This window comes from Melospiza georgiana, chromosome 18, assembly GCF_028018845.1.
Source record: "Melospiza georgiana isolate bMelGeo1 chromosome 18, bMelGeo1.pri, whole genome shotgun sequence".
Classification (NCBI taxonomy): domain Eukaryota; kingdom Metazoa; phylum Chordata; class Aves; order Passeriformes; family Passerellidae; genus Melospiza; species Melospiza georgiana.
The window spans coordinates 5451788-5477227 of record NC_080447.1 but is presented as its reverse complement, the minus strand read 5'-3'; the positions used below and the strand labels follow the sequence as shown (position 1 = coordinate 5477227).

Sequence of the window (25440 nt, the reverse complement as noted above, 5' to 3'; positions counted from 1 at the left end):
GAGGCGAGCCGGGCTGCACCTGCGCTCGCCCATCGGCTCCGACACCCTCAGGGGGAGCCCAGCGGGGCAGGGGCAGCGCCAGCCCCCGGGGCTGACGGGCTCTTGCCCGACCTCTTCCGCGGGACACTTGGGAGTGACGAGAGCAAGGCTTGGACGCTGCTGGGATGGAGGAGTCTGTGTGTTTGTGTGTGTGTTCGTAGTGAGGCGTCCCGGCTAGAGAGGAGGGCTCCGCGGGGCCAAAGCGCTGCCCCGGGGCGAACAGCACCAGCCCGAACGTGTCGGTGTCAGAAGTGGAAGCGGCAGCCCTGCGGTCCCGCGCCGCAGCAGGTTGGGATGTCGGTCTCTATCCTTTCCTGTCACATGGCTGGTAATAGGATCCCTCATCTGCCACTCGGCACCTCGCCGGGGCGCACTTACAGGACACATGCTGTAGGGCCTCCGCTTCCCGCACTTTGCGCTCTTCCCGGCCGCCTGCCACCCCCGGAGAGCCGGGGCTGCCGCCTGCGAGCGCGGCGCGGCCCGGCGGCCGCTGCCTATGGAGCCTCCCGCCCTCGCCGCCGTCCTGGCCTTCTCCGGGCTGGCGCTGAGCTGCTGCCGAGAGCCCGTCCTGTCCGGTGAGTGCCGCTCCGCGGGGAGCCGGGAGGGGGGCGCGATCGGGGCTGCTCCCCGAGCTCCCGGCCGGGCTGAGCGGTGAGGGAGCGGGGCAGCCTCTCCCCGAGCTCCGCAGAGCCGCAGCCCCCCGCGGAAGGGCTCTGCCGGCCGGCAGCGCCTCTTGGAGGTCTTGACGACGTCCCTTCCTGCTCGGCTGAGCCGTGCCGGGCGTGCGAGCGCCCAGCGGGTGTTTCTGCCGGGAGTCCCGGGCTGTTTGAGGCTCTCCCCGTGCTTGCGGAACTGGGAGCTCGGGATCTCCTATGAAAGCGTGATGTGAGAGAAAGAAGAGCTGCACGTTTCTCTATAAAAGTGGTTCGATCTGCGGAATGGAGGCATTTAAAGGGAGAGGGGCGTGCAGTTGTTTGTGTCACTGGGGAAAAGCTGGGGCAGCAGAGCCGGAGCTGGAGGGGTGAGCATCCCGCCGGTCCGCAGTGTGCTGCCCCAGCTCCCGGCCAAGCCTGGGCTCCTCTCACCATGTAGAAGCCTGCAGCTTCGCTTCCTAAGGTGATTTTTCACTTAAAATTTCTCGGCAGTCTTTTGTCCTCGTTTTAGTTGTTACTAATGATTTCAAGTACTGTAGTTCTCCTCTGGTAAACATTGGCCATGCTTTGCAAGATCAGAAGTGGCGGTTCCAGATGGTCACAGCCATCAGATGTGTGGTCCTTCTGGATACGTTTTGTGTATTCTTGATTGCTGTCTCTTCTTACAAAGTAGAATTTGCTCTCTTTCTTTTTGAACACATACTTGCTCATCAAGTTTTTGTAGATGCAACTAATTAGATACGGAAAATACTTGCATAGTGATTTTCAGGGAATAAGAAAACTTTTACAAAAAAGAGTTCTGGTAAATTTTAGTTCTTCTCAGAAGTAAAGCACGAGAGTATTTTCAGATAAGCATTTAGAGAGCTGCCTAGACAGGACCAGGTCTAAGAGTCTTTTCCCAGTACCATTAGGACGTGCTTGGTGCACTCAGTGGATGCTCCTTCCTTTGCTTGGCTTGAAGAATGTTTGCTTGTAAGGTTTCTGAACAGAACACTCCATGTGTAGCCATGTCTCTCACAGAGGGCTGTGTGACAGCCAGTGGAGGATATAGCCCAGTGTGAATGTTTGGCTGCTAAAGAGGACAGAAATGCGTGAGCACAAGCAGCTGGGGCAGGGGGAGGAGGGAAGGGTATATGATGCCTCCAAAAGAAAGTGCAGCAAAGGAGAATGGATCTAGAAAGCACTGCCACCAATGTGTCTTCTGCTCAAGAACCTGGAAACAGTGCAAATACAGCAACTTGTAATTTGCATGTCAAGTACAGGATCTGCAGAGTTCCTGATCTGCACAAGCTACACATAAGGGTCTTCATCTTGACCCTGAATCCCACAGAACTGAAACGGGATCAGCTCTGTCAGGTTGCACTTGAAACTAGCAGAATTCTGAAATGACAAACCTTGCTATTGCTTTTGGAAGGCAGTTTGTTGAATGGTATGTTTTTAATGCCTATTCCTTGTTTTGGTTTTTTAATGCGTGTCCTTATAAGCTTATTGTAAAGTGCAGTCAAAATAAAAACTGTGTCACCATCACTTGCTAAGATAGGAGAAAAACTTCAGGAATTACTATATGAGAAATTACTCCAGTTGTCAGAAATGAAAGTGAATAAACAACCATTTTTGCACATAGTATTATGGTACTTTCCACATAACGTTTCTGCTTTGCCATGCAATGTTCAACAGTTTCTATTAACTCAAACACTGACATTTCTGCATTCAAACCTTGGCATTTGTGCATTCAAACATCACCCATACAGAATTTCTCAAGTGGATCAGAAATAAGAAGTGTGTGGATAGATTACCTACCATTAAAGCACTGTTTGAATTTGGTGAGTTTTGTATTACAATGCCAAAAAATGGAAATGCTTTCAGCAAATGTTAGTTTTGGTGAACAAATGTTATTTTATATACTCAGTGCAATAAGATGTAATTTCTACTTTCTGTATTTATACCATTCATTTAATTTCCCCATCAGAAATGTATGTGATTATCAATCTCTTTTTCCTTTCTCTGTTTTCTTTCCATTTAGCAATACTGAGTCACCATGTCCTTGGTTTTTTTCCCAGCTGAGTCTTTCCTTTGAGCTGTTATTCCAGCCTTCTCTTACAAACCTGCTATCTCTTGCCATCTAATTCTCTCTAAGCCTTGGTGATTCAGAGAAGCAGTTCTACTTGATATGCCATAGACAAGCCTCATAAAAATACTTTAAAAAGCAATTTTTTTCTCTTTCTAACTATGCAGATAGGGGATGAAATAGTCAGACATTTCAGCATATCATGCTTGTACATGCATAGAGCATAACTCAAAATCCAGAGTTATGTGAATAGATTTAAGCAGGACAGAGCCAAAGAAGTAGGAGGGAGTCAGGGATTACTTGCTGCCAGCTGCAAAATTTTCATTTTTGTTATATCACACCATAATGGTTGTGCAACTGACCACTCCCTTCATCCACACAGTGGCTATGGCCCATCCTGATCAAATTGCCAAAGGGATTCAGCCCTGCCACACTTGACAAGGGAACAACAGTTTGAAAACTTCACAAAGAAAGAAAACAAATGGGTGTATTAAGGAACAGAAATTCTTACGGGGTCACATCACACATTCTTACTTCCATCACACATTCTTACTTCCAGTGATAAAGAATCACAAGGCAAGCAAGTGTGTTTGCATCTTGTGGCTGAGGACCAGCCAGCAGCTGCAAAGCTCTGGCTAATATAGCATGTTTGTATTGTGCAAATAAAAAGACAAAAGGGACAGAATGCACTTAGAAATAATGGGAGCTGTCTCTTGTGCTCATAACCTAACTCGTCTGCTTCCAACATATTCCAGAAAAGGTCTGGCCAGACAGATTTTTTTTTTTCCAAATAAAAAGTGATGAAAAGTGATTAGCTTGACAATTAGAGTCAAAATTTCACAAGGATAGCAAGTTCACATGTATGACAGCTCACACACTGCCAGGGAACACAAGTATCAGCTCTGCATGTCTGTACATTTCCAGGAATGTGCATTTTTACAAGACAGATGCTTCAGTCAAGGTTTGAGCAAATCTCAGCTGGCATAATTCAAGTATAATCAGTTATTCACTGTGGCTACTTTCTGGCTTGCACCAATGCTAATTAGGTCTCTAATTCTGACTAGCAAAAATGATTGCATTTGAGGACTTTCAAAAATTAAATATGTATGTCTGTGTGTGTGTGTGTTTGCATGGATATGTAGAATGAGCAGATACAATTCTTAAACTACATGTGGAGTGCCTCCACATTGTAAAGGAAAAAATGATCAGCTAATCAAGTGCCCTCATAGCATCACATCAAAATTTAACTGTCTGATTTAAGAAATGGGGAGTTGTTTCTAGGAATTTGGAAAATTGCTATTTTAAACAAAGATAATTCTTTCATGATGGTTATTCTTTAGCTTGTATCAACTGTTCTATTGTGGGAGGTTCTTACTGTTACAGCACAGGCACAGAAGCCTGACAGTTTTGATGAGTGGTTGTATTATATTAGTATGAATTGGAATAGAAAAGTATTGAAATGCAAAAATAGTACACTATTTTTTTATTTGGGTAGATCTAAATCAGCCTTACACTCCCAAAAGCATTTATTTTGCATCATAATACGGAATGAGATTTTCTTTTCCTGACCACTCTTATGATAGTATGCAAATTAACTTTTGGTTCAGTCGATAAAACTGCATCTTCAAAGAAAACCATTGCAATGCTAAAAATATTTTTAATAATGACCACAGAAGCCATATTTGTGTCTTTCATCTCCTGAAGCTTCTTCTGGTTTTAATCAGTGTTCCCACATGAAGAACTGTGGCAACCTATGATAATAGAATCCCTATTCACATCTCTAGGGAAACAGCAATGTTCTCATTTGAAGAAGGTGATGTGGTGTTCTGCCCCTTCCACCCGTGGGCCCCTGCCTCTGTCACTGCCGGGGTATCTTGGCATCACTTAAGTGGTTTCTGTCCTTTCCTCTGCGCATTACTTTCTCATTGAAGTGTTTCTGCTGTCTAATTATACCCTTTCAATCAAATTAGAGACTGCAGCATCTGGTTAGTGCCTGTAACTGTTGCCATCTGCACCTAGATACAGTGCTTCCATTTAAGGAGGAGTGCTTAAATTGCAATCTCCAGCAAGAACTAGAACGGTTTAGATAGAATGGAAATGACTTAAAATTATTCTTGGAATACTCTGCAAGCACATGCATCAGGCAACCCACACTGAGTCACTATCGGACCTGGCACCCTTGGTTTCATACCCTTATATTCTGCTTAAGTATTTTTCTGACTTCTCTAAAAGGCTGTAGGAAAAACAAGTGAAAACTGAGCAGGCAGTTATACCACGTAAATTCAAGGAACCTTTAATTTTTGGTCCAACCTTACATTTAATTACAATGCTGTAATGAAACCCAAGATTTAAATAGTAGCCACTTTCATTTATCTTTCATTAATCTGCAGATCTTTAAAAGAAAACCTTGCTTATTGTTGGGCAGTAGGTGATAGGATAATTTCTGGCTTGGGTAGGCTAGTTTCAGGTTGATAATTGTTGTCAGTCTCTCTGGACGCTGCTCAATGCTCCAAGTCGCTTTGAAAACATTAAGCAAACAAAGTGGTTTGGTTTGTTTTTTTTCCTCTCCAGTGGAATAGGAAGAAGTTTGTCATTCTGAATTTTCAGTCTCAAAAGCTATGTACAGGCCTCAAACTTGGAAAGTACTCTAAGAAGTCATTTAAACCAATCCTGAAACCTCCATCCCTTCAGCCTGCAATTTGTAGTGTCTCTAGATAGATGTCTTTGAGAAAATCATTGGAAGCCAGTGCAGACTCTGAAATGCCAGTGATTTATCATCAATATAACATCAGGCTGTTATAGTCTGCACTACCTTAATTTTTCAAATGATCCTAAAGTGGCGCCCATGTGGAGTGCAGGCAGCCATGCCGTCCCAAAGTAACAAAGGAAAATGATCATTGTAAGGTCCCTACATTGAAGAAGAAACCGACACAGATGGAAAGAATTTCTACAACAGCTGCTGTTTGATCTTCCAAATGTTGATCTGGCTCTAATAAAACTAATTGTGAACCTGTATCACACACTGAGTATTCACTTACAGTGGACAACATCCCTAGCCTTGTTTTCTGCTTTTTTGTTCTAGCAGTTGTCACTCAGTACATGCTTACCTAGCCTCAGCATTCATTTTAAAAGTTACTTGCTGTCAACCGTGGCGCCTGATGTGTGGAAAACTAAACAGCCCTGACAACAAAGTGCTGTCCTCTTTTCTCATCAAGGCTCATGAACATTAGCCTGAACAGCATCTGTTGGGACCTTTTGTGACTAGAACCACTGCAAAGGTTCTCTGATTAATTATCTCTGATTAATTCTGTTTACAGACATCCCCATGACACGGCAGAAGCAGCAGGGTCATTAGGCAGTTAATTGAGTGAAATCATCATGGACACTGATTCTAATCACAGATTTGACATAAGCCTCTACTTCAAACCATGTCTGAAACCCAGCTGACTAAGATCTTAGAAGTATGAGGTCACACACTTCTAGATTTGAGTGGTCACAGCTTTCTTCATGTCCTGTCTGAAACCCTATTGTTTTAGTAGAGGTTTATAGCTGACAGGATGATCTGAGCCTTGCGTGCCTGAACAAAATCCATGTGGCAAATCTATCAAGCACAGTGGCAACCCGATGCCTTCTTGGGGGCTGTGGTGTCCCCAAGGTGTCTGTCCTTGCCACTGGGAGAGGATTTGAATACAGTGCAAGTTCTGCCACAGTTTACTATAATCTTACAAAATTTAAAGGAATAAGGCTTGCTGAAATTCACAGAACCAGTATGAATTTTCTTGAGGCACAGTTCTGATGGTACATTCCAAGTGAGAGGCTTCATACCCTAAAATGTCATGGGAGTATCACTCAACCTAAGGGTGCCACAACACAGAGGTGGTTGTTGCTGCTTGATTTACTCCTTTCCCCCTCCCTTTTGCATAATCTACCAAAGAGAAATCAGGTGATTTGAATAAACTGAAAAGTTTTACCACCAGCATTCAGTCCAGTCTTTTCTAACTGTTTAGTTTAGATGACCTCATCTGAATTAGTTTTGTGCAGACAAATCCAGGTGACCTTTTTTTAAGCTCATCTTTTCACAGAATTATTGCACCAGTGGTACAAGACAAGAAGTAGGGTGGAGGTTCTAACCTCCTGTTCTCCAGAATCTCTTAGGGCTTGGATTTGAAATAGAGAGGACAGCGGCCTTTCTGCAGACAAAACATGCACCTTCAGCACTTTGAGAGTATTAATTTCATGGTGAAATCACTAAGGTAGTGTCTTGGCTGTCACGCAGCAAAATATGATGAAATCACTGTGTGTGACAAATAGAAGAATTTTTTAGTTGCTGCCAAGTAGTGCTTACTCTAAATCAAGGACTTCTCAGTTTCCCATGCTTAGCCAGTGAGCTCAAGAAGCCAGGAGGGAGCATAGCAAGGACAACTGACCTGATTTTTTGAAATGCCAATATTTATTTGAAAATATTGCACTCCCATGCTATGGCAAAATCGTTATTAATCCTTAAGAAAATCCAAATTCCCTGTAACCCAAAAGGTTTTGTATTTCATTTGATAACAGCTGCTAAATTCCATGACTTAAAGTTTTCATTTCAGTGTTTCAGGGATAATCAATGATTTTGCATGGTATCTCACTGCCTCCCCTTTCCCCATCCACATCTAAGCCAGAGGAGCTTTGTTACTCAGATGAAACATTTGCACCAAATCTCTTGATAGCACAAAGGAACACAGGAGGCACTGATACAGCTACCTATTGTCTGGGGAACAAAAACTGCAGTTAAGAGGAATGAAGAGAGATAGGTAGGCTAGATAGGTAGGCTCTGACTCTACCTTTTCTTAAAGTGCAGTGAAGTTTGAAGAAAATCAGTTAAAAAAAGCTGACATGTAAATGTAAGTCAGTACTGCAAGTTAAAGCATGGGCCAGTCTTAGCAGATTCTAAAATGGACTGAAGATAACTTGAGTTTAGTTTGTGTGCCAGACTAAATTCAGGTATTGTAGCATTCCTTACATTTCTGAGTAGATGGAAGTATATATTGCTTTTCATTTAGGAGTGAGAAGTGAAAAAAAAAATAAAAGCACAAAGCTAATGTAGATATCTTTTCTGGATGTGCTTATCACTTCTCACAGATTCTTTTTTCTGCTTATTATTTTGTTTATATTTTGATTACATTTTTCTGTCTTTTCTGCTAAAATTCATCAGCTTATATTTTTCAGCTGTAACCTACAAAAGCTTTTATATTATCTGCAAAGCAAAAGAGGTATTGAAGAAAGATGCAACACAGTCATGACCTTAAAGTGGGGTTTTTTCATGTTTACACAAATATCTGTGGTGGCCTGAATGCTGGAAACTCAGATTTGCATTTTTAAGCAAATGTCTGCAGCCCACCTGTTTTGCTAAGGCAGGTACATTACAGCAAGGACGAGTATTGACCTGAAGCTTGTTTTTGTTAAATTATACACTTTCTGTCCACAGATGATAGCAGAATATATTAATGGCTGTGCAGCCACCTCTTCTATGTGCCTTCAGCAACAAAGTTTCATTTAATAGAAATCCAAACTTGCCTAGGCATGAAGATGCACAGTGAAAGCACAAAACCATTGTCTTTCATCTGCTGTGTAATAGAACTCTGAAATAATTATTATAATTGTACCATTCTGATATTTGTGAGCCCAGACTAAACTAATTTCAGAGGCATGGTTTTAATATTCCATTTTTCCTTCTTCTACAGTAGTTCTAAATACAAAAACAGTATACTGTTAATATCAGGATTAAAATGTGTGTGGGTTTTTTTTCCCCTCTTCCAACTGCAGCCACACAGGTCTTTCTAGACTTGTTTTGTAAGTTAGATTTCATGAGGGACACCTGACATCAGCACATACTTCAGAGCACTCTCCCACTCCCTCAGGGCAGTAGAACATCTCTGCAGCTGCAATATGGTTTCTACAGAGAACACTATCAGATGAAACAGGAGGTTTCACACCCTATAGTTAGCAGAAAGTTAATTTTCAATGAATTTCCCCAGTAATGCTGTCCAGTACAAAGAAATGTTTACAACAGTTTTAATTCTGTCCCAGACTGTTACGTTTTAATCCTATTCTTACAGAAATGCAAGGATGATAAATGTTAGCAACTATTAGTTATAAGCAGGATGGACTTATTTATGGTAAACTAATTATAATGATTCTTCCTGGGAGCTAATCACAGAATGGCTGAGATGAAAGTGACCTCTGGGGGTCACATTGTCCAAGTGCTGTGCTCAAGCACAGTCACCTAAAGCAGGTTGCCCAGGACCACGTCCAGGTGGCTTTGGAATATCTCCAAGGATGGAGATTCTACAGCCTCCCTGGGCAACTTGTTCCCATGCTCTGCCACACTCATATTGCATAATTTAATCAAAAATGCTTGGCAATTTCAGCAAAAGTAGAATTGTTCATTCATTTGGATGTTTATTTCATCAGAAGATGTCCAGTGAACATGTCCATGGCAGGGGGGTTGGAATTGGATGATCTTTAAGGTCCCTTTCAACCTGAACCACTCCACAATTCTGTGATTAACAAGGCCCAGCAAAGCCATGCAGCAGGAAATTTGTAGTTCAGCTGAGAAGGGGCTAAGGTATTTAGTGAAATCATTCTCTACTTTGGTTTCTAACTTGCTGAGTATTAGGAGGCTAGGAAAATAAATGTAAGTGGGAGAAGATATGAGTGAGGCAGAAGAATACTGACCCATACTTTTTAATCTGAAAGCATAAATGCTTTAGTAGCAAATCACAGTATTGTGATCATACTCTGCTGAAGGAGGTCCCTTTCTAGGCAACTCAATCCATAAGAATTTTTCTAAATCAGAATGCAAATGTTGGTAAGATCCATGCTTACAAAGTCTTTCACTATGTAAAGTACAGATAGTCACAACTTTAGCTGAAGTGGCATGAGATTTTGGTTAATATGCTGATGAGTGGCAGACTGATAATTTCATATGTTTTCACTTTTGGAAAGTTAACAGGAGTCATCCTAATGAGTAAAACACAAGGAAATGTAAAAGTATAAAAGTATTATGCATATTCAGAAAATGCATGTTAATTGTGTAAACCTCTCATCAGACCTTTCTTATACATTGTTTATTAAAGTAATGACAGCATAATCTCTTGAATAGAGGTTTGACTGAGAAAGCTTAAATCCTAGCCAGCATCTTTAGCTGCCTAAACAATGCAGGAAGCATGGTCTGTTGGATATGGGGTGGAGAGTGAGGACAGAACAAACACTAAACCTACACACATTCTTTCTTTTCCATTTCTCTTTCTTGCCAGAATGCTACACAGCCAACGGGGCTGACTACCGTGGCACTCAGAACCAGACCTCCCAGTATGCAGGGAAACCTTGTCTTTATTGGAATGAGACCTTTGAGCATCCTTACAATACTGTGAAATATCCCAATGGGGAGGGAGGGCTTGGAGAGCACAACTACTGCAGGTAAGAAATATCCCATTGCTTTAACATTGCCTCAACACCCAGTGTTACTGTAAGCAGTTGACAGAAAATTAGGAAATGTCCTTTTACACAGCTGAAGAATATCAGGACCATGGGTATCTAACACTTTTTGGTTTACCCTGTTATCAGTACCCTGAATCTATCAGCACGATTACCAGCATAATTTTTTCAACCCAGCTCCCACAGTTTTTCAGTACGGTCTCTATCATGTCCAATTTATAAGGTGGCACAATGGAGAAAGACTATAGATTACTTAAATGAAAAGGTGGAGATAAAAAAAAGATAATCCAAATTAGAAGGACACAGTGCAGTGAGTGTCTGCAGGAGTCTGGATGGTTTTTGTCCTCACACACAAGCCTGGTTCTGTTACGCTTCCCAAGTTTTGTGTTAATGAAAGTTATGTAGTCACTAAAAATTCTAATTGAGTGATTTAGAGTTATTTGAATTCAGAAGCCCATCTGTCAGGGGTTACAATACCAGATTAAACCATGGATTAAGTGCATTAAAACGTGCACTTTCCTTGCCTTCTAGAGAAAGTTCTCCATAGCTATGGATAGAACTTAGAACAAAACTTAAATAATAACTTCAGAATTTAGGAGGCAAATCAGAACTTAAGTTCAGAGATGTTTAGGCACTGTTGGCTTTTTTTCAGCTGTCTCAGTAGGCATACTAATACAGAGCTGTGAAAAATACAGTGGCCACTGAATTCACTTTGATACTAGCAGAATCAAGAATGTAATTTTGATTGTTGCTGTGTGGCAATATTCTAGACAGGCTGTAGCTACAGGATCTTACTCTTGGCAGTCATTTCTGGCTAATATTTTGGTTAGTACAAAGCAAAACATGTACAAGCTGAGCAAAAACATGCATGAGAAACTGGATGTTTATCCAGATACTCAAAAAACACTTACTTGGGACTTGCTTTACTTAGCAAATGAGAACTTGGTAAATGCTACAGGAGCAAGAAGCCTATAATCTGATATGTAAACCTGAGAAATTACTTAATTACAAAAAAGAGCTTTTTTTACCTGAGTCTGCTAAGTATTAGATTATCCTCATTTTTTTCCTTATGCTGTTCCACTTGACCTAGGGATATTCTCACAGGTTTATGGAATGACAGTCCTAACTAATGGATGACTTTTAACTTCACATTCTCTTGAAAGAAAGTTTGGAAAGTCACTAGGAGTGCCAGAATATATGTATAGCAAATGTTGCTGAGGCCTGTGATACAGCTGGTTTAGCTCTTTCTCTGACATTCATCTGCTTGATGACAATGGACAAGTGGATTTTCCCTTTTCTCAGGCAGCACATACCTCACAAGGCTTTTTTAAGGCATAGTACATGGCCTTGATATTTGATTTTGGGGACAACATTTGAATAATCAAATTTTACACTTGAGTATTAATCAGAAGCATGTTGCCTCTCCATGGGTGGTCCTTACTTGGAACACTTTGTTTACTGCAAGACACCCTGTTAAGATGGAAATGTCTCACTCACTTCAACCATAACAAAATTATGAGGACTGAAATTTTGGGAGATTTTAAAAGACAGAGAGTTGTTTTCTAACTGCCATGCCCTTCTGAGGTTGAAGACAAAGATTTCTAAAGACATTCATCACGCTTTTCTCCAATTTCCTCACATTTTAAAGGCATTTCTATGCAGAGTGCCATTCTCATGATTGAATTCCTGACATACGGTTTCTGTCACGAAGATGTAACAGCAAAAATTCCTGTAACTCTGGCAACAAGGGGAAATGGGTTAGTTCAAGTACAAGCTTCACTTGGTTTTAGTCTTCTACTTTTTTTAGCTACTGGAGGCTCTTGCATTGCACCTAAATTCCTAGCATAGCTAGTCTTAGACTTTCCTGGTGCACTGCCTCTACTAATCTGTTTGAAAGCCTAACTAGCAACATTTTAGGTATCTAAACTGCACTCATCTCACCAGTTGTTTCCAGCAGTCTGCTATTTGACCAAAAAACATCCACAGAATTTCTAAAATTGGATCTCCCACAAAAGAGTTGTTAATAGGCATAAATGACAACATACAGCTGGACTGACACTTCAGTACGGCTGTGTCATTTATAGAATTCATGCCAAAGCACATGATAAAAAGATTGCAACTGGTGCTAGTTAAAAGAAAAAGTCATATTTTAACCTGACTGTCCAAAATAAGAAATTATTTTCTTAAATAGATCTTTGCAATGTGAGTAGCCTTTCACAGTGTAGATAGAAAAAAACTTTAAATAACCTAGTGACTAATTAGTTATGCATTTGTAAGTGGTGCTACACAATAGCAAATAATTATAAAAATAGTGATCATCATCATCATGGACACATAAGGAATTAACCATCAATATAAAGAGATCACTGGAATGGATTTAGTTAGTCTTATTGAAAGGGAAGAAAAAAAAAAATCAATCTTTTCCAGAAGCCTTTATCACCTAAGTGTTTTTATCACCATACACACAGAAAGTTGGAGTCTTTTGTACCAAGGCAGAAAATCAGTTTATGAGTCTATGGAACCTGTACACAGGATGTGGGACAGCAAATCTTCCTCTCTGTCAGTACTGACCAGAAACAGCTCTGCACCTTTTAACCTTAGAGTAAAACAAAGCTACATTTTAGACATTACTAGCATCTTATGCTTGATGAATACTGTAATAACCAAAGCTATCTGAATATTCTGGTAATGCAAAACTTTGCATTTTTTGGTAGGTACTACAGCAAAAGTAGTAATGCCATTGAAGATTAATAAGATTGACCTTTTTTTGTGTGATTTTAGGAAAAAGAAAGATAAATTTCAATGACTATTTCTCTCTTTCAGAAACCCTGATGGGGATGTCAGCCCATGGTGCTATATTGCAGAACATGAAGATGGAATATACTGGAAGTACTGTGAGATCCCATCCTGCCGAAGTAAGAGCACCCTGCAGAATTTTTAGGCCTCCATCTCAGCTGAGCAGAGATTGGCAGTTCCACAACAGTGGGTAGTGATTTCCAAACACAAATTAGGATAAGGCAAAACAGCTTCTTTTCATTTGCAGACTAAGCTGTATTTAAAAATTTAAAGGTTTCTTAGAGTTAATGACAAGCTTACTGAATTTTTCCTCCACTGTTATCCTTTTCATCTTACCTTAGAATTACTGGATTATATTATTTACAAACAATACTGTATGACAGGGAATCACACAAAACTTGTGAAGTACTGCTAGTTCTTTGAATCCATAGATAATTATTTTATTTAAGTCTAGAGGCCAAAAAAAAGAAAGTTTTTACAAGGTATATATGTGTACATTCATTGCAATTAGTTTATGAAATAAATTACATTAGTTCAATGTGTATAGAGCATCATACACAGAACTGCTTGGAGGAAACATGAAAATATGAGGGGACACAGTGAAAAGGTGTCTGTGTGCTATATGGGAGCTCTGGAGTAGAATTCTGTCTCTGGCAGGTGCAGATAGTTAACATTGCTGTGAAACCACAACTTGGACTTAGTTTGATTTTTTTTAAATCAGATCACTTACAAGCTACTCACATGAAGCTTCTTTCCAGAATTGAATTTTTTTAATGTATTCTACTTTTTACCATGTCCACAATGTCATGATTTGTTTTTCTTCCAAAATTCTCTTTCCCAAATCACATTGTTTAAAATATGCCCAAATACTAAGAAGATATTCTAGTCTTGCATGTTACCAAGCAACCATGGCTACACATTTTAATAGGTCTAATCATTAATGACTTCACTTGCTTTCCTAACTTCTTTTGTGCAAGCACCCTCTGTTTCTGAGGCATAACTTAGGTCTTCACTGCTAAGCAGAGCAGGTGCCCATATGTGGACACACATTTGATTAGAAGTAATATATTTCTTACTTGAAGTTAAGAAAACAAAGCCAGACAAGAAAACCGGAGCTAAAGTGATTTTTTTTTTTTACTTTGCTCAAAGCTTTGTTGTTTTGGGGTTTTTATGAATGTGAATGACTCACATCTTCATGCTAGGCAAACAAATACATGAGTGTGACCTTAAGACAGATGGCTTTTACCTAGACTTAAATACAGATTAAGGAGTCTAATTTAAATAACACAAAATCATTCAACACTTTGATATTCATTGTTCAGAGGACATCTTACTTATTTTATTAATATATAAGGTATGATTTAAGAAACTTGACCCTCCTAATTAAGAAATTTAACTTGGTCTAAAATGAAAGAATTTGCATTTTCTTTAAAGACCACAGATGTTAACAAATTATCTGGATATGGCACCAGGAAAAAAGCTGAAAGACAAATTCTCTCCACTCCATTTGTTCCACACAAAGGATCCTTTTAAAACCAGCCTTGCTCATTTTCTCTGTGGTGGGGAGCAGAGGATTTAAACTTGGACACTTACTTGCACAGATAATCCAGACTTACATTTACAAAATGTCCTTTTGACCAGTAGCAGCTGCTTCAAGCATTGCACTGAAACTCGATACTAGAAAAAGGAATTGCAGCAATTTAGAGCAAACTGTACATTGCAAGCCCATCCAAATCTTAATACAAACCTCATGGTTTATGAAGCTGTGTAAAAAAATCTTTTATTCTTCACAAGACTTTCTGTTTTCAGTAAGCATGATGCTAAGTCATAGGACCATCAAAACTATCTTGTGAAGTGTACAAATGAAATGCAAAGTCAGTTTTTGAAATGCAAAACTTGACTTTTTTGATGGGGCAAGAAAGAAATTGTTTTAAAAAAACCTATTTGAAACTTTTTAGAGAAAAATTTCTTATATAAGCTTCTTTTCCTTAATGATATTTACTACTAGAAAATTATCTGGAACATAAGTTACCTATTAACTGTGCCCACATAATACCATGGCAGTGCCAACAACATGAAGCATCTTGATTGCCTAGAGAGATTTGCATGCAATGATTCATCTGAACAATAATTAAGAATCTACAGTTAAGAATTTTTCATTACGGTGATGAATTCACATGATTATCTCATGTGTCTCATTCCCTAATATTTACACATAACACCACATGCTTCAGTCAGAAATGTGTTCTGACAATCTGCATGGGTAATGTACAGAATTTAGCAGCGTTAGATGAAGATGGATGAGCACAATCACAGAAGACAGTGGTGGTTACTCCAGGAGGAGCTTTGTCTTCCCTTTTCTTCCTCTCTCCTTTTTCATGTCTGCTAAGCAGACTAGGATGGACAGAAACAAAATAAAAGGCAAGGCTGCAGCTCTGAGTGCTGAGAGAACATGTGCATCTCACATGGAACATTCAGACCTGAATGCTTCAGATGGTTTGTTTGCAGTGCTGCAGCTATTCCTGACTTTTTTGGTCTCCTTGTTAATGAGGTTAGGTTTAAGTTCAAAGGAAATAACAACTTACACTTCCAAAATGTGAAAGAAAGAAAGTCTTGCTATACCACTTAACTACATCTTTATGTTTATGACTCACATGACTCTCTCCTCATAAACAGATTTCATTACTGGAATCATATTTCCAGTGTGCATGTATGTAATGCAATAAATTTGACTGAAATATGGAGGAGGTGTTAAATGGCAGGGCCAGGTAAGTGACACAGATCTGTATGGAACACAGGAACAAGGACAGCTCAAACACTTTGTGCATGTGCAAAAAGCTGGGAGGCTCTTCAAAGACAGCTACATGAGCATAGCTGGAACATGGTTTTGAGCTCAAAAGGATTAATCCCGTATTTTAATACATTGAATATGTGCCTCAACATGTAAAATGCAGAAACTGTGGTGTTTGCCAAGAACTCATTAAGTCAAATGCTGCTTAAAAGAAAAATAATATGCTTGTGCAAAAAAAGGTGACCTTTTAAGCAGAAGAGGACAAATAGATACAAATGGGTGAAGACAACGTAATAGTGAAACATCACTGGTGAGCATGAACAGTAATTGCAGAACACTGACTACCTCACTTTTTTGCCAAGTTTCTTCAGCAGGCTAAATATTAAGAGCAAAGAATGTTAAAATACTGCTGGGACACCAGAGACTTATTAGCCTTAGGATGTACGCTTGATTTAGTTAAAAAATTTAAGAAGTTTTCAAATTACTCCGGTTTCTTTGCATACTGAAGTACTAATCCTCTGGAGCCAAGGTTGAAAGGTCTCACTAATAAAGCTACTTTAAAAAAGAAAAAAAAAATTAAATTCCCAGGTCTCTTAGGAAATGAGCTAGGTTGGATAACTAGGAAGCTTTTTCAGGGCTGTGAAATCATGCACAATACAAAAAAGAATGAGCTCTCTCATGAGTTATCTGCCCAGCTGTACTCAGCTGGGGTGGGGCTGCAAGTGGGGATTTCCAAAGGTATGTTAAATCAGGCTGTAACTTGAAGTCTCAGTACTTATATGAATGTTGCTGCAGGGCATATCAAAGCCATAACTCCATGCAAGTATTTATAATTGAAATTGTATTCTTAGAGAACAAAATTAATTTCTGAACAGTATTTCAAGCAACGTTATGTCATTATTTATAATAAGTTTACTGGGTACTCTAATAGCCAATGACTGCATAAATAAAACACACAGGTCTCTGAGCACATCATGTCAAACAGAGCTGTGGCAGTTAGGTGGACAAAAAGAATCCATGTCCATCTGGCACAAGAATAAAACTTAACATGGAGCTAGTAACAGATTTAATTTCAAGCATGTGAATAGATATGACAAGTGGGCATGGGATAATTTTCTGCCATTATCCCAGCACTGTATTGTACTCCACATCCTCACCACGGGGTGGTCATGGCTAAATTCCAGTGCTTTGATGAAAAGTGCAAAACCAAAAAAAAAAAAAACAGAGCACTGAAGGGAGAAAACTCTGATCTCCCATAGTGACCAAGGAGCCTTGAAACAACATATTAATGTAAATAGATGGGTTGTTTTCTTAAAGTAATATTGCTCATTTTTAATCTCTTTGTATGATGCTTCAGATTCATATCAGAATTCAAGTTTTAAATATTAGGAAATTCCCCTATATTAGTCCCTCCCACAAAACTTGCCAAACTCCATTCTAAAACTGTTTAGGTTCACCTCCCTCAAATATTCTGTTTTGAAAACTTCCAGAATGTCACATTTGGAAGGTCAGACAGAAATCAAACAGTTTAATTTACATTTTCAGAATATGCATGCCAGTAGTAAAAAAAAAAAAAAACAATAAACAAACCACACAACCCCCCTGAACCACTTAATGCCTTGGGTTTTTTAAATTGCCTCTTTCAGGAAAAATGAACAAAGTATTTATCTCGTATATTTTACTGCAGCTTACTGAAACCAGCTAGACAGTCTTACAGGTATATTGCTGAGATGATATGATACTCTTTTTGTCCCATCACTCATCCCTGGGTGTGTTTGGAAAATATGACAAGAATCATGCAGAGCATGAGTAACAAGGAGTAATAAAGAGTTCCCATAGGGCAACATAGAGAACATAGAGAGAGCTGCTCGGTGACCAGGTAGTGCATGACATGGTCTGGGCTGTGTACAGGCACTCTAGAATGACTGTTTTGTGTCCCTCTTGCCAGTGCCAGGGAATCTGGGTTGTTACAAGGACCATGGGGAGCCACCACCCCTGACTGGCACCAGCGAGACCTCCAACAAGCTCACCATCCAGACGTGCATCAGCTCCTGCCGCAGCCAGCAGTTCAAGGTGATTTCCTTCACATCCATTTACAAAATGCTTTCAAAGACAAAAATGGCAGCGTGCCTAGAGGTCTCTGTTGTATTTCTCCTCTTCCCCATTTTTTTTTTTAACCTTTGGGAGGTCTTCCCAAAGGTGAAAGGTTGGACTTCCACCCCGCTGATCAAGCCCTCTCTCTGCATCCAGAGAAATCTGGACAAATGGCTAATGAATAACACCAGGGTAAAATATGGTTGCTGACTGCCATTATGTCAGGGTGCCCTCCATTCCATCTTTCCCCCAGTCTTAAGTAGCATCCTGACAGCCCAAACAAAAACAGCCTGTGGTTGTTCCTCTGAGTAATCATACTTCTCCAAAACACACATTTTCTGCTGCCAGCTTTCTTGCTCAGACAACCTCCCGCTGTCAATCCTTCAAATGCTATTCCTCCCTTCCTTATGCATCTTTGTTGTCAAAGTTTGCAGGCATGGAATCAGGTTATGCTTGCTTCTGTGGAAATAATCCTGACTACTGGAGATATGGGGAGGCAGCCAGCACGGAATGCAACAGTGTTTGCTTTGGAGACCACACTCAGCCCTGCGGTGGGGATGGCAGAGTCATTCTCTTTGACAGTAAGTATTGAAGCAGGCTGAGCTTTTCCCAAAGGAGAGGTCTCACATGTTCAGCAAATTAGGGAAAAGGCTCAAAACAAAGAGAACTGTTGCACAGCAAACAGCAAAACACCTCCATTTGGTATAAATGAAAGCTGCTTTCCATTTCTGCCTAGAATTCTCATCCATTAATAATGTGAAATAGCTCTTCCAAGAAATTATGCTTACTCATGCTCCAGAGGTCCTTTCACTTTCCTCACAAGTGGTACTAAGTCAGCTGTCAGAAACTCCCTTAGCATTGATCTTCATAGAGAGTAAAAATTTGTATGTGCACGTATGGATATGCACTGTCAGTTGGTGGCATTTGAGTTCTCTCTGGATTCACTGGAGTTTAAGTTTTCAATTGCCTACAGCTGTGAAGGAATGCCAGTCATTAAGCAGTGAGAGTTAATAATCACTAATCCACTTTCCTGCCTGCCTGGTTTAGAGTAGAAGCCCCTGAATCAGTGATTTATCTTTCATCCCATTTCTGCAGGGATGCAGGAGAGGGTACCTGGTTACACACAGGGACAAAGGAAAGTTGCAGTGTTCAAGACTGATGCATAGGTCAGAGTAATGAGGCATAAGTATTCCAAGAAAGGGCAACAAAAGCTGTGCTGAGGGAGGGAAAGAGCAGAGAGTGCATCCTGCTGGCCTAGCCAGCCTGTACCTTCAAGTCACATTTAAGTATTAGAATCTACAGGGTGCTAAAGCTTTGCAAAATTAATGTATTACTTCTTTTTTTCTTTCTTTCTTCCCATTTTCCCCCTTTTCTCTTCTTTTCACAGCCCTTATTGGTGCCTGTGGAGGGAATTACACTTCTGCTACAGCTGTGATCTATTCCCCAGATTTTCCTGACACATATGGCACAGGCAAAGTCTGTTATTGGACCATACAAGTTCCAGGAGCATCCCAAATCCACTTCACCTTTGTCCTTTTTGAAATCAAAGATGCTACAGATATGGTGGAATTGCTGGATGGTTACACCTACCACGTTCTGGCTCGTTTCAATGGCAAGAACAAGCCTCCTCACACCTTTAACATCTCTTTGGATTTTGTCATTCTGTACTTTTTCTCAGATGACATCAATCAAGCCCAGGGATTTGCTATCAGGTATAGAGGTAAGAGGCTACCTTTGCTGTTTCTACCTTTCAGTGAAGCATTTAATTCCCACAGGAGATTTCTCAAGTGGCAATTAAAGAATAAATATTTCAGCTCTTATCTAACAGGTGTTTCATCTCTCTTGTTGCCACTACTCACTGGGTGAAAATGTCACCAAAATTTCTCTCAGTTTAGAACATTCCAGTCAGCTACATCATAAATAGAAAAAATACAGGTTTTCAAAACCTGCACTTTGCTATTTATTTCATAATTTTAAAATTCAATTCTATAGCTTCATGTTAAAACAGATTGAAAAACGACAAAGGAAAACAAAACAAGCAATAATCCATCTGCACGTTGGTTTATCTTGGCTCCTCCCAACAGTTTCTCCCTCTCCATCATGAGAAAATGTCCTTGAGTTGTACCTACTGTTATGATGAACAGCCAGCTTCCAGAAGAATTCCGAGAACCCCAGCCTGATGAAGTACAGGCTTTTTTAGGAATCAGATATGATTTGATTATTTGAGTTCTCTTATGTAAACCAGAGAGCAGCATGTCTGCTTATAAGCACAAAATAAAGTCCAATTACACCTGTTAAGAGATTGTTTATTATTGTAATCACCCTCCTGTGTTTTCAGCTGTGAAGGACAATGTGCACCAAAACAAGATCCCAGTGAATCACACCCTTCCAGAGAGGACAAATGAGCAAGCAAATCTCAGCATCAATGCAGCCCGGTCATCAAAGATACTCTATGTCATCACAACCAGCCCAAGCCATCCAACCAGCTCCATGCCTGGTAATGACACCATAAAATGTGGAAATGGGAAAAAAACATTTTGCCAAAGTAAAATCTGGAGTCACTATTTCCTCTGCTGCCTCCTCCATGTTAGCAGATGCACTGTGCACCTTACTAAAAAATGAATTTTCATTCTGCCTAATTAGCACTAACTGGGATTCTCTCATTACATTTCAAAACACTTCTCAGCCTCAGTCAGAAATAGTGTGAAGATAGTGAGTTCTTGAGAATGAAAATACATGAGTCAGAGCAGCCTCCTTACTGCAGTCAGCTTTAGTGACCTGCATGCACAGAAGGGCACAAGTTGCTGAAAAAAGAGCAAACTTTACTTGTAGAGTCTAGAATAGCTTGAATGCTGGTTGCATCCCTGCTACCCCAATTAACAAAAGCCTCATCAACAATACAAAGGGGACTAGACAAGGTAATGGGTGTAGGGGAGGGCTCACTGAGAACTGTCATGTGTTTAGAACTGAGCTTCAGGACATCACTGAATTCAGGAAATTACCGAGCTGTGAATGATTGAAGGCTGGAAATGCACTCTTGGTGAATATCACTATTATTCTCTGTTGTTAAATCGCTCTTTTATGTATCATTGGAGCTGGGGCCTCAATTCCACAGTCCTGGAGCTGCATCCCAAACCTGGAACAGGAGCTGCACACCCAACCCAGCCAAGGTGCAGAACCTGCCCAGGAATAGTCTGGGACCAGCCCCAGCCTAATGCTGACTTACCACAGTTACACCTAAGCTGCCTTAGTGTGAAACTGCCCAGGAACACCAACAGAAACTGCACCCTTGGGTTTTATACAGTTCCAAAAAATACTGATCAAATCATCATGTACAGGCAGTGCTTTGAGGAAGGGGCAGTGGGTGGAAGGGAACTTCTGCTTCCTTTCCTAGATAATTTTACTAGCATATGCTTTGAATTTTGCCAGCTTTCAGTTTTACTGGGAGGAGTTCTGCAAGGGAAAAAAGCAGTTCTGACTGAAAGTTGTATGGTTTGTGCCAGTCTGCAGAAACTACTTGCAGGTTTAAGGCATTGTCAAATTCCAGATTTGAATAAAGGATCACAAAGCTGTTTGTTCCTTTCATGCAATATTCTTACTGTAAAAACTGTAAATAAATGAACGTACTGAGAGTTCTCCCTGTTCTCTTTTGCAGAATGGACAATATACAGCCTCACAGCACTGCTCATCCTAAGTGCTACAGCCATAATTGCAAAGATACTTCTGCATGTTACCATGAGGTGAGTGTGCAGCAAAACCAACCTCAGAGAACCAAGATCTCAGCTCTGAACCAAACCTGGGGCTCCCCTCTGCCTTCCAATTGTCAGATTGGCCCTATTCCAAATCAAGTTAGTTATTACATATTTGTATTCTCATAGAAGATCCTAAATTTTTTAACTTTCCAGCCTGTTAGGATAGCATTTGCTACTAGACTATCTCTTCTGCTCTTGATTTGACAAGATTTGTACTTTAGGAGGAAGGAGGAAAATGCTATCAGACATCCAGGTTTGGTGAGAAGAGGTCAAATTGTGATAATGCTTTGCAGGGAAAAAACTAAAACCTCTACACTCCTACCAAGTAAATTTTGGGTCCTCTAGATGGACACTCACTGAAATAAATGATGGGTGAGTTATCAACAAATCAAAATGTTGACTATTGTATTTACATAGCACAAACATGCTTAACAATATACAAGGAAATTAATTTGCATTAATAGCAACTATAATAATAACAACAACTCCAGTCTGTAGAGCCCTCTTAGCTTAATGTCAGTGCTGTCAAAAGGATACTTAATTTTTCATTTGATCAAGCCAACCAAGAAACACTCCAAAAACATGCATTTTGCACAGCAGGTAGAAAGAAGTGTCACAGATGCAGTGTGAGCACTCCCAGTGCAGACACATTGATAACCACAGCTACCCAAGCACTTCACACAAGAGTGAATTCACTCTTGTTTCCTAGGTCCCACCAGATTCCAGCTGCAGCTGAGACAGAGGATTGCAGTGATGTCACTACTGCTGGTGAGATCTGGAGTATATTTTACCAACCATCCACATCAATTTCCATCTTCAAGAAAAAGCTTCGAAATCAGCAAGATGATTGCAACCCACTGGTGGGAGACTGAGCTGACTTATCTTGCAAGAATTGATTTCCTTAAAATCCAGGTGACTTGAGATTAATCTTCCTTTTTTTCCTCCCAACCTCATACCTGTTTTGCAAAAAGTCCATTTCCAAAGGCCTTTGAGTGACTTTGCCTCTCTGCTGTTCTCTTGGATCTAGCGGTGACAACGGATTTAATTGCAGCAATAATTCTGAAATACCTGGTGCTCCTCAAGTCTGTAGTGCTGTTAATTACTGCCTTTAAAACATTGCACTTAAAGTAGATGTAAAAACTTGTAAAATTCAACATGTCCTGTACCCCTGCCCAAGGTAACTGAAGGGGTTTTTACAGGTTGAGGATTTCTTGTGTCCCCCTTGCCTGTGCCACTGCATTAGATCAGGCTACTTGAGTCCTCTTATTCTCAAGGTGAAGACAGAGGTGGGTACTGCTAACCTGTTCAGCAAACAGAGCTTATTTGCCTTGATGTAAACACATCTCAGTGGTATTGTACAGGAGAATGGGAATCAAAGACTGGAAAAATGATCAGCCTGGTTGCTCAGTGCTGTGCTCTTTCTGCATGTTCTGTTTCTGTGTCTGCAAGCAGAGATGCAGACATAAAAAAATCAAATTCAGGATGCCTCTATAACAAGATTCAGCTACAAATATTCATTTTGGTTGACTAGAGCTCACCAGGTCAAGGCCTGCAGGAGCATTGAAGCCTTTTAAATGACTTTGTCTGACCCATTATTCACTGATGTTTATGATAATTTTGTTCATATTCACAGTGATCCTTTAAAAACACTAATTGTACTCCAGCCTGAAAGCCAGGATTCATCCTGGATATAAGCTTAGGGCTTCTTAAAGGATTGTCCAAAGATAATCCACTGAATTTTTATCAGTGAGGCTGACTAACCAATTTTTGCTCTGAAGTCACATGCATTGATCTCAGCAGCCCAAACATTTTACAAAGTTGTAGACTCAGATGACCAGCTCCCCTGGGCCAGGCATGCACAAAACAGCTGCCTGGACACTCACCTGGGAGGAGAAGTGTCTCCTTGCCTGCAGCACTAAAACTGAGCTGAATTTTTAAGGTAATTGCCTTACTTGTCAAAGAACTGAAACATCAGTGGGGTTCTGATCTGTGAACTATTTTCTTTGACTGCAACAGACAGCATTAACTATTTCTGCTCTTCAGTTGACTGGCTGTCCATCCACAACACTCAGATTTCTCATCCCACCACCACAAGTGGGAAACAAGTGATTCCAAGGGATCAGCAGTGAATCTTTCAGCCTCAGCAAGTTCAGACCAGCAAGATATTTAGGAAAAACTGTCAATGCAAATGTCAGATAAATTGACTAGAAAAGTTTACCGTGGGCAGCTCCTTAAACTCAGAGAAGGTTCACTGAGAACCATTAAACTACACTAATTCTGGTTAAGTTTGAACATTAATTCTGGTTAAGTTTGAATGTATACCAACGGTCTGCATATACCAGATGTGCAGTCAGAGAACATCTATTAAGTGCACCTACAAAAGGTAATTAAGAATAGTAAAAAAATTGTCACCGAGTTTAAATTCATTCCAGAATCTGTCCTTATGTTTTTTTTAACATATAACTCCCTCCTTTTTGTGAGAACTACAGATTTCACTGAAAAATCAGGGCATCAAACAATTAAGCAGATTTCACTTAAGCACAAGTGAAATCTTGTGCCTTACCACTGCAGATCTGGTCTTTTACCTGAACTGAATTCAATCCAGCTTGATTTATGCACCACAGATGAGTGCTGGAGACAGCTGAACAACATCACAATGCATGCTTAAAAGAAGCCAGACTTTACTAAGCCAGCAATTATGGAATTGTTTATATAAAAAATGGAACAGCATGGGAACATCTAGTACTTTCTTGCATGAGCTGCTGGAAAGAATACAGGAAAATATAATTACAGTATTAGCTAAAATGAAGACAGGACAAGTTGTAAAAGCTGTGCTGGTTCTCTCTGACGTGTCACCACGCTGGACCAAAAACCATTGTCTGTTTCAGACCCAACACAAGTTCTGAAATTGCCTTTTTTAAAGGTAAGGTTTTGCATCATGCTGTGTGGAAAAGAGTTCACCTCAGAGATTCAGAGCAAAACAAAGCGGGTTGGTTCCTAAGCATCCTTAATTTGGAGCACTAACAGGAAACCAGGCAGGGAGAATCACAGTGTGCTGCCAGATCCTCAGGAGCTGTTACAGGCACACAGTGCTTATCACAAAGTGATGAAGCTTTGCTTGCCTTATCAAAGGCAAGTTAAACATTTTGTCAGAGAGACATTAATAAAGCAGTTACCTAATGGTGATAAACTGAAAAAACATCAGGAACACCCAGTGACTGATGTACACCTACTGCAGAAAGAAAAAATACAGAATGCTACACTTCTCTTCATTAGTGAAGAATTTAATTTCACTGTAATATTAGAGAAAATATTACAAATAGCAACAAAGACTGACACTACTAATGCAAAATCTACAGAATTTAAGAAATGAGATTTTTGCATTGCTCCCTTAGCTCCTCAAATATTTTTTAAATAAAATTGTATTTCGTGGGACTTTCATGGGGAGCATTAATCAAATTTATGTACTAAGTCCCATAAAACCAGCAATTACAGCAGATTAACTGGTCATGGCAACAATAAACAGGACTAGCATTAGACAGTGCATGGGTAATTCACTGATAAAAACATAGAAGAAATTATGTTCCCCCACACAGAATTTTTCAGATTGGCTGATTCTAGATCCTGCTAGTGCTAGCAAACAGAGCAATGGATGGAAATTCATGGACAGGGTCCCTTAAATAGCACTTATTACTTTGCAGGGCTGAGGCCATGAAGAGCAGGTAGATCTCCAGTGTGGATTTTTCCAAATGGGGTAGGGTCACT

The 25440-nt window shown here is 40.2% G+C and overlaps 1 protein-coding gene across 1 annotated transcript; it reads left to right on the top strand.

Moving 5' to 3' along the window:
* Window positions 1-535: 535 nt before the first annotated feature.
* KREMEN1 (kringle containing transmembrane protein 1) lies at window positions 536-23492 on the top strand. The gene is made up of 9 exons (XM_058037067.1): window positions 536-614; window positions 10062-10224; window positions 13066-13157; window positions 17778-17902; window positions 18351-18504; window positions 19311-19643; window positions 20262-20420; window positions 21579-21663; window positions 22385-23492. Exons 1-9 carry the CDS (start codon window positions 536-538, stop codon window positions 22545-22547), a joined length of 1353 nt encoding a protein of 450 aa, XP_057893050.1. The 3' UTR covers window positions 22548-23492.
* Window positions 23493-25440: the final 1948 nt, after the last annotated feature.

Excerpts from the sequence above, each read along its gene's own strand:
- KREMEN1 (XM_058037067.1), top strand. The coding sequence starts at position 536 with ATGGAGCCTCCCGCCCTCGCCGCCGTCCTGGCCTTCTCCGGGCTGGCG. Across the intron at positions 13,158-17,777 it reads TGAGATCCCATCCTGCCGAA|TGCCAGGGAATCTGGGTTGT; the intron begins GTAAGAGCACCC and ends CCCTCTTGCCAG. Across the intron at positions 17,903-18,350 it reads GCCGCAGCCAGCAGTTCAAG|TTTGCAGGCATGGAATCAGG; the intron begins GTGATTTCCTTC and ends TTGTTGTCAAAG.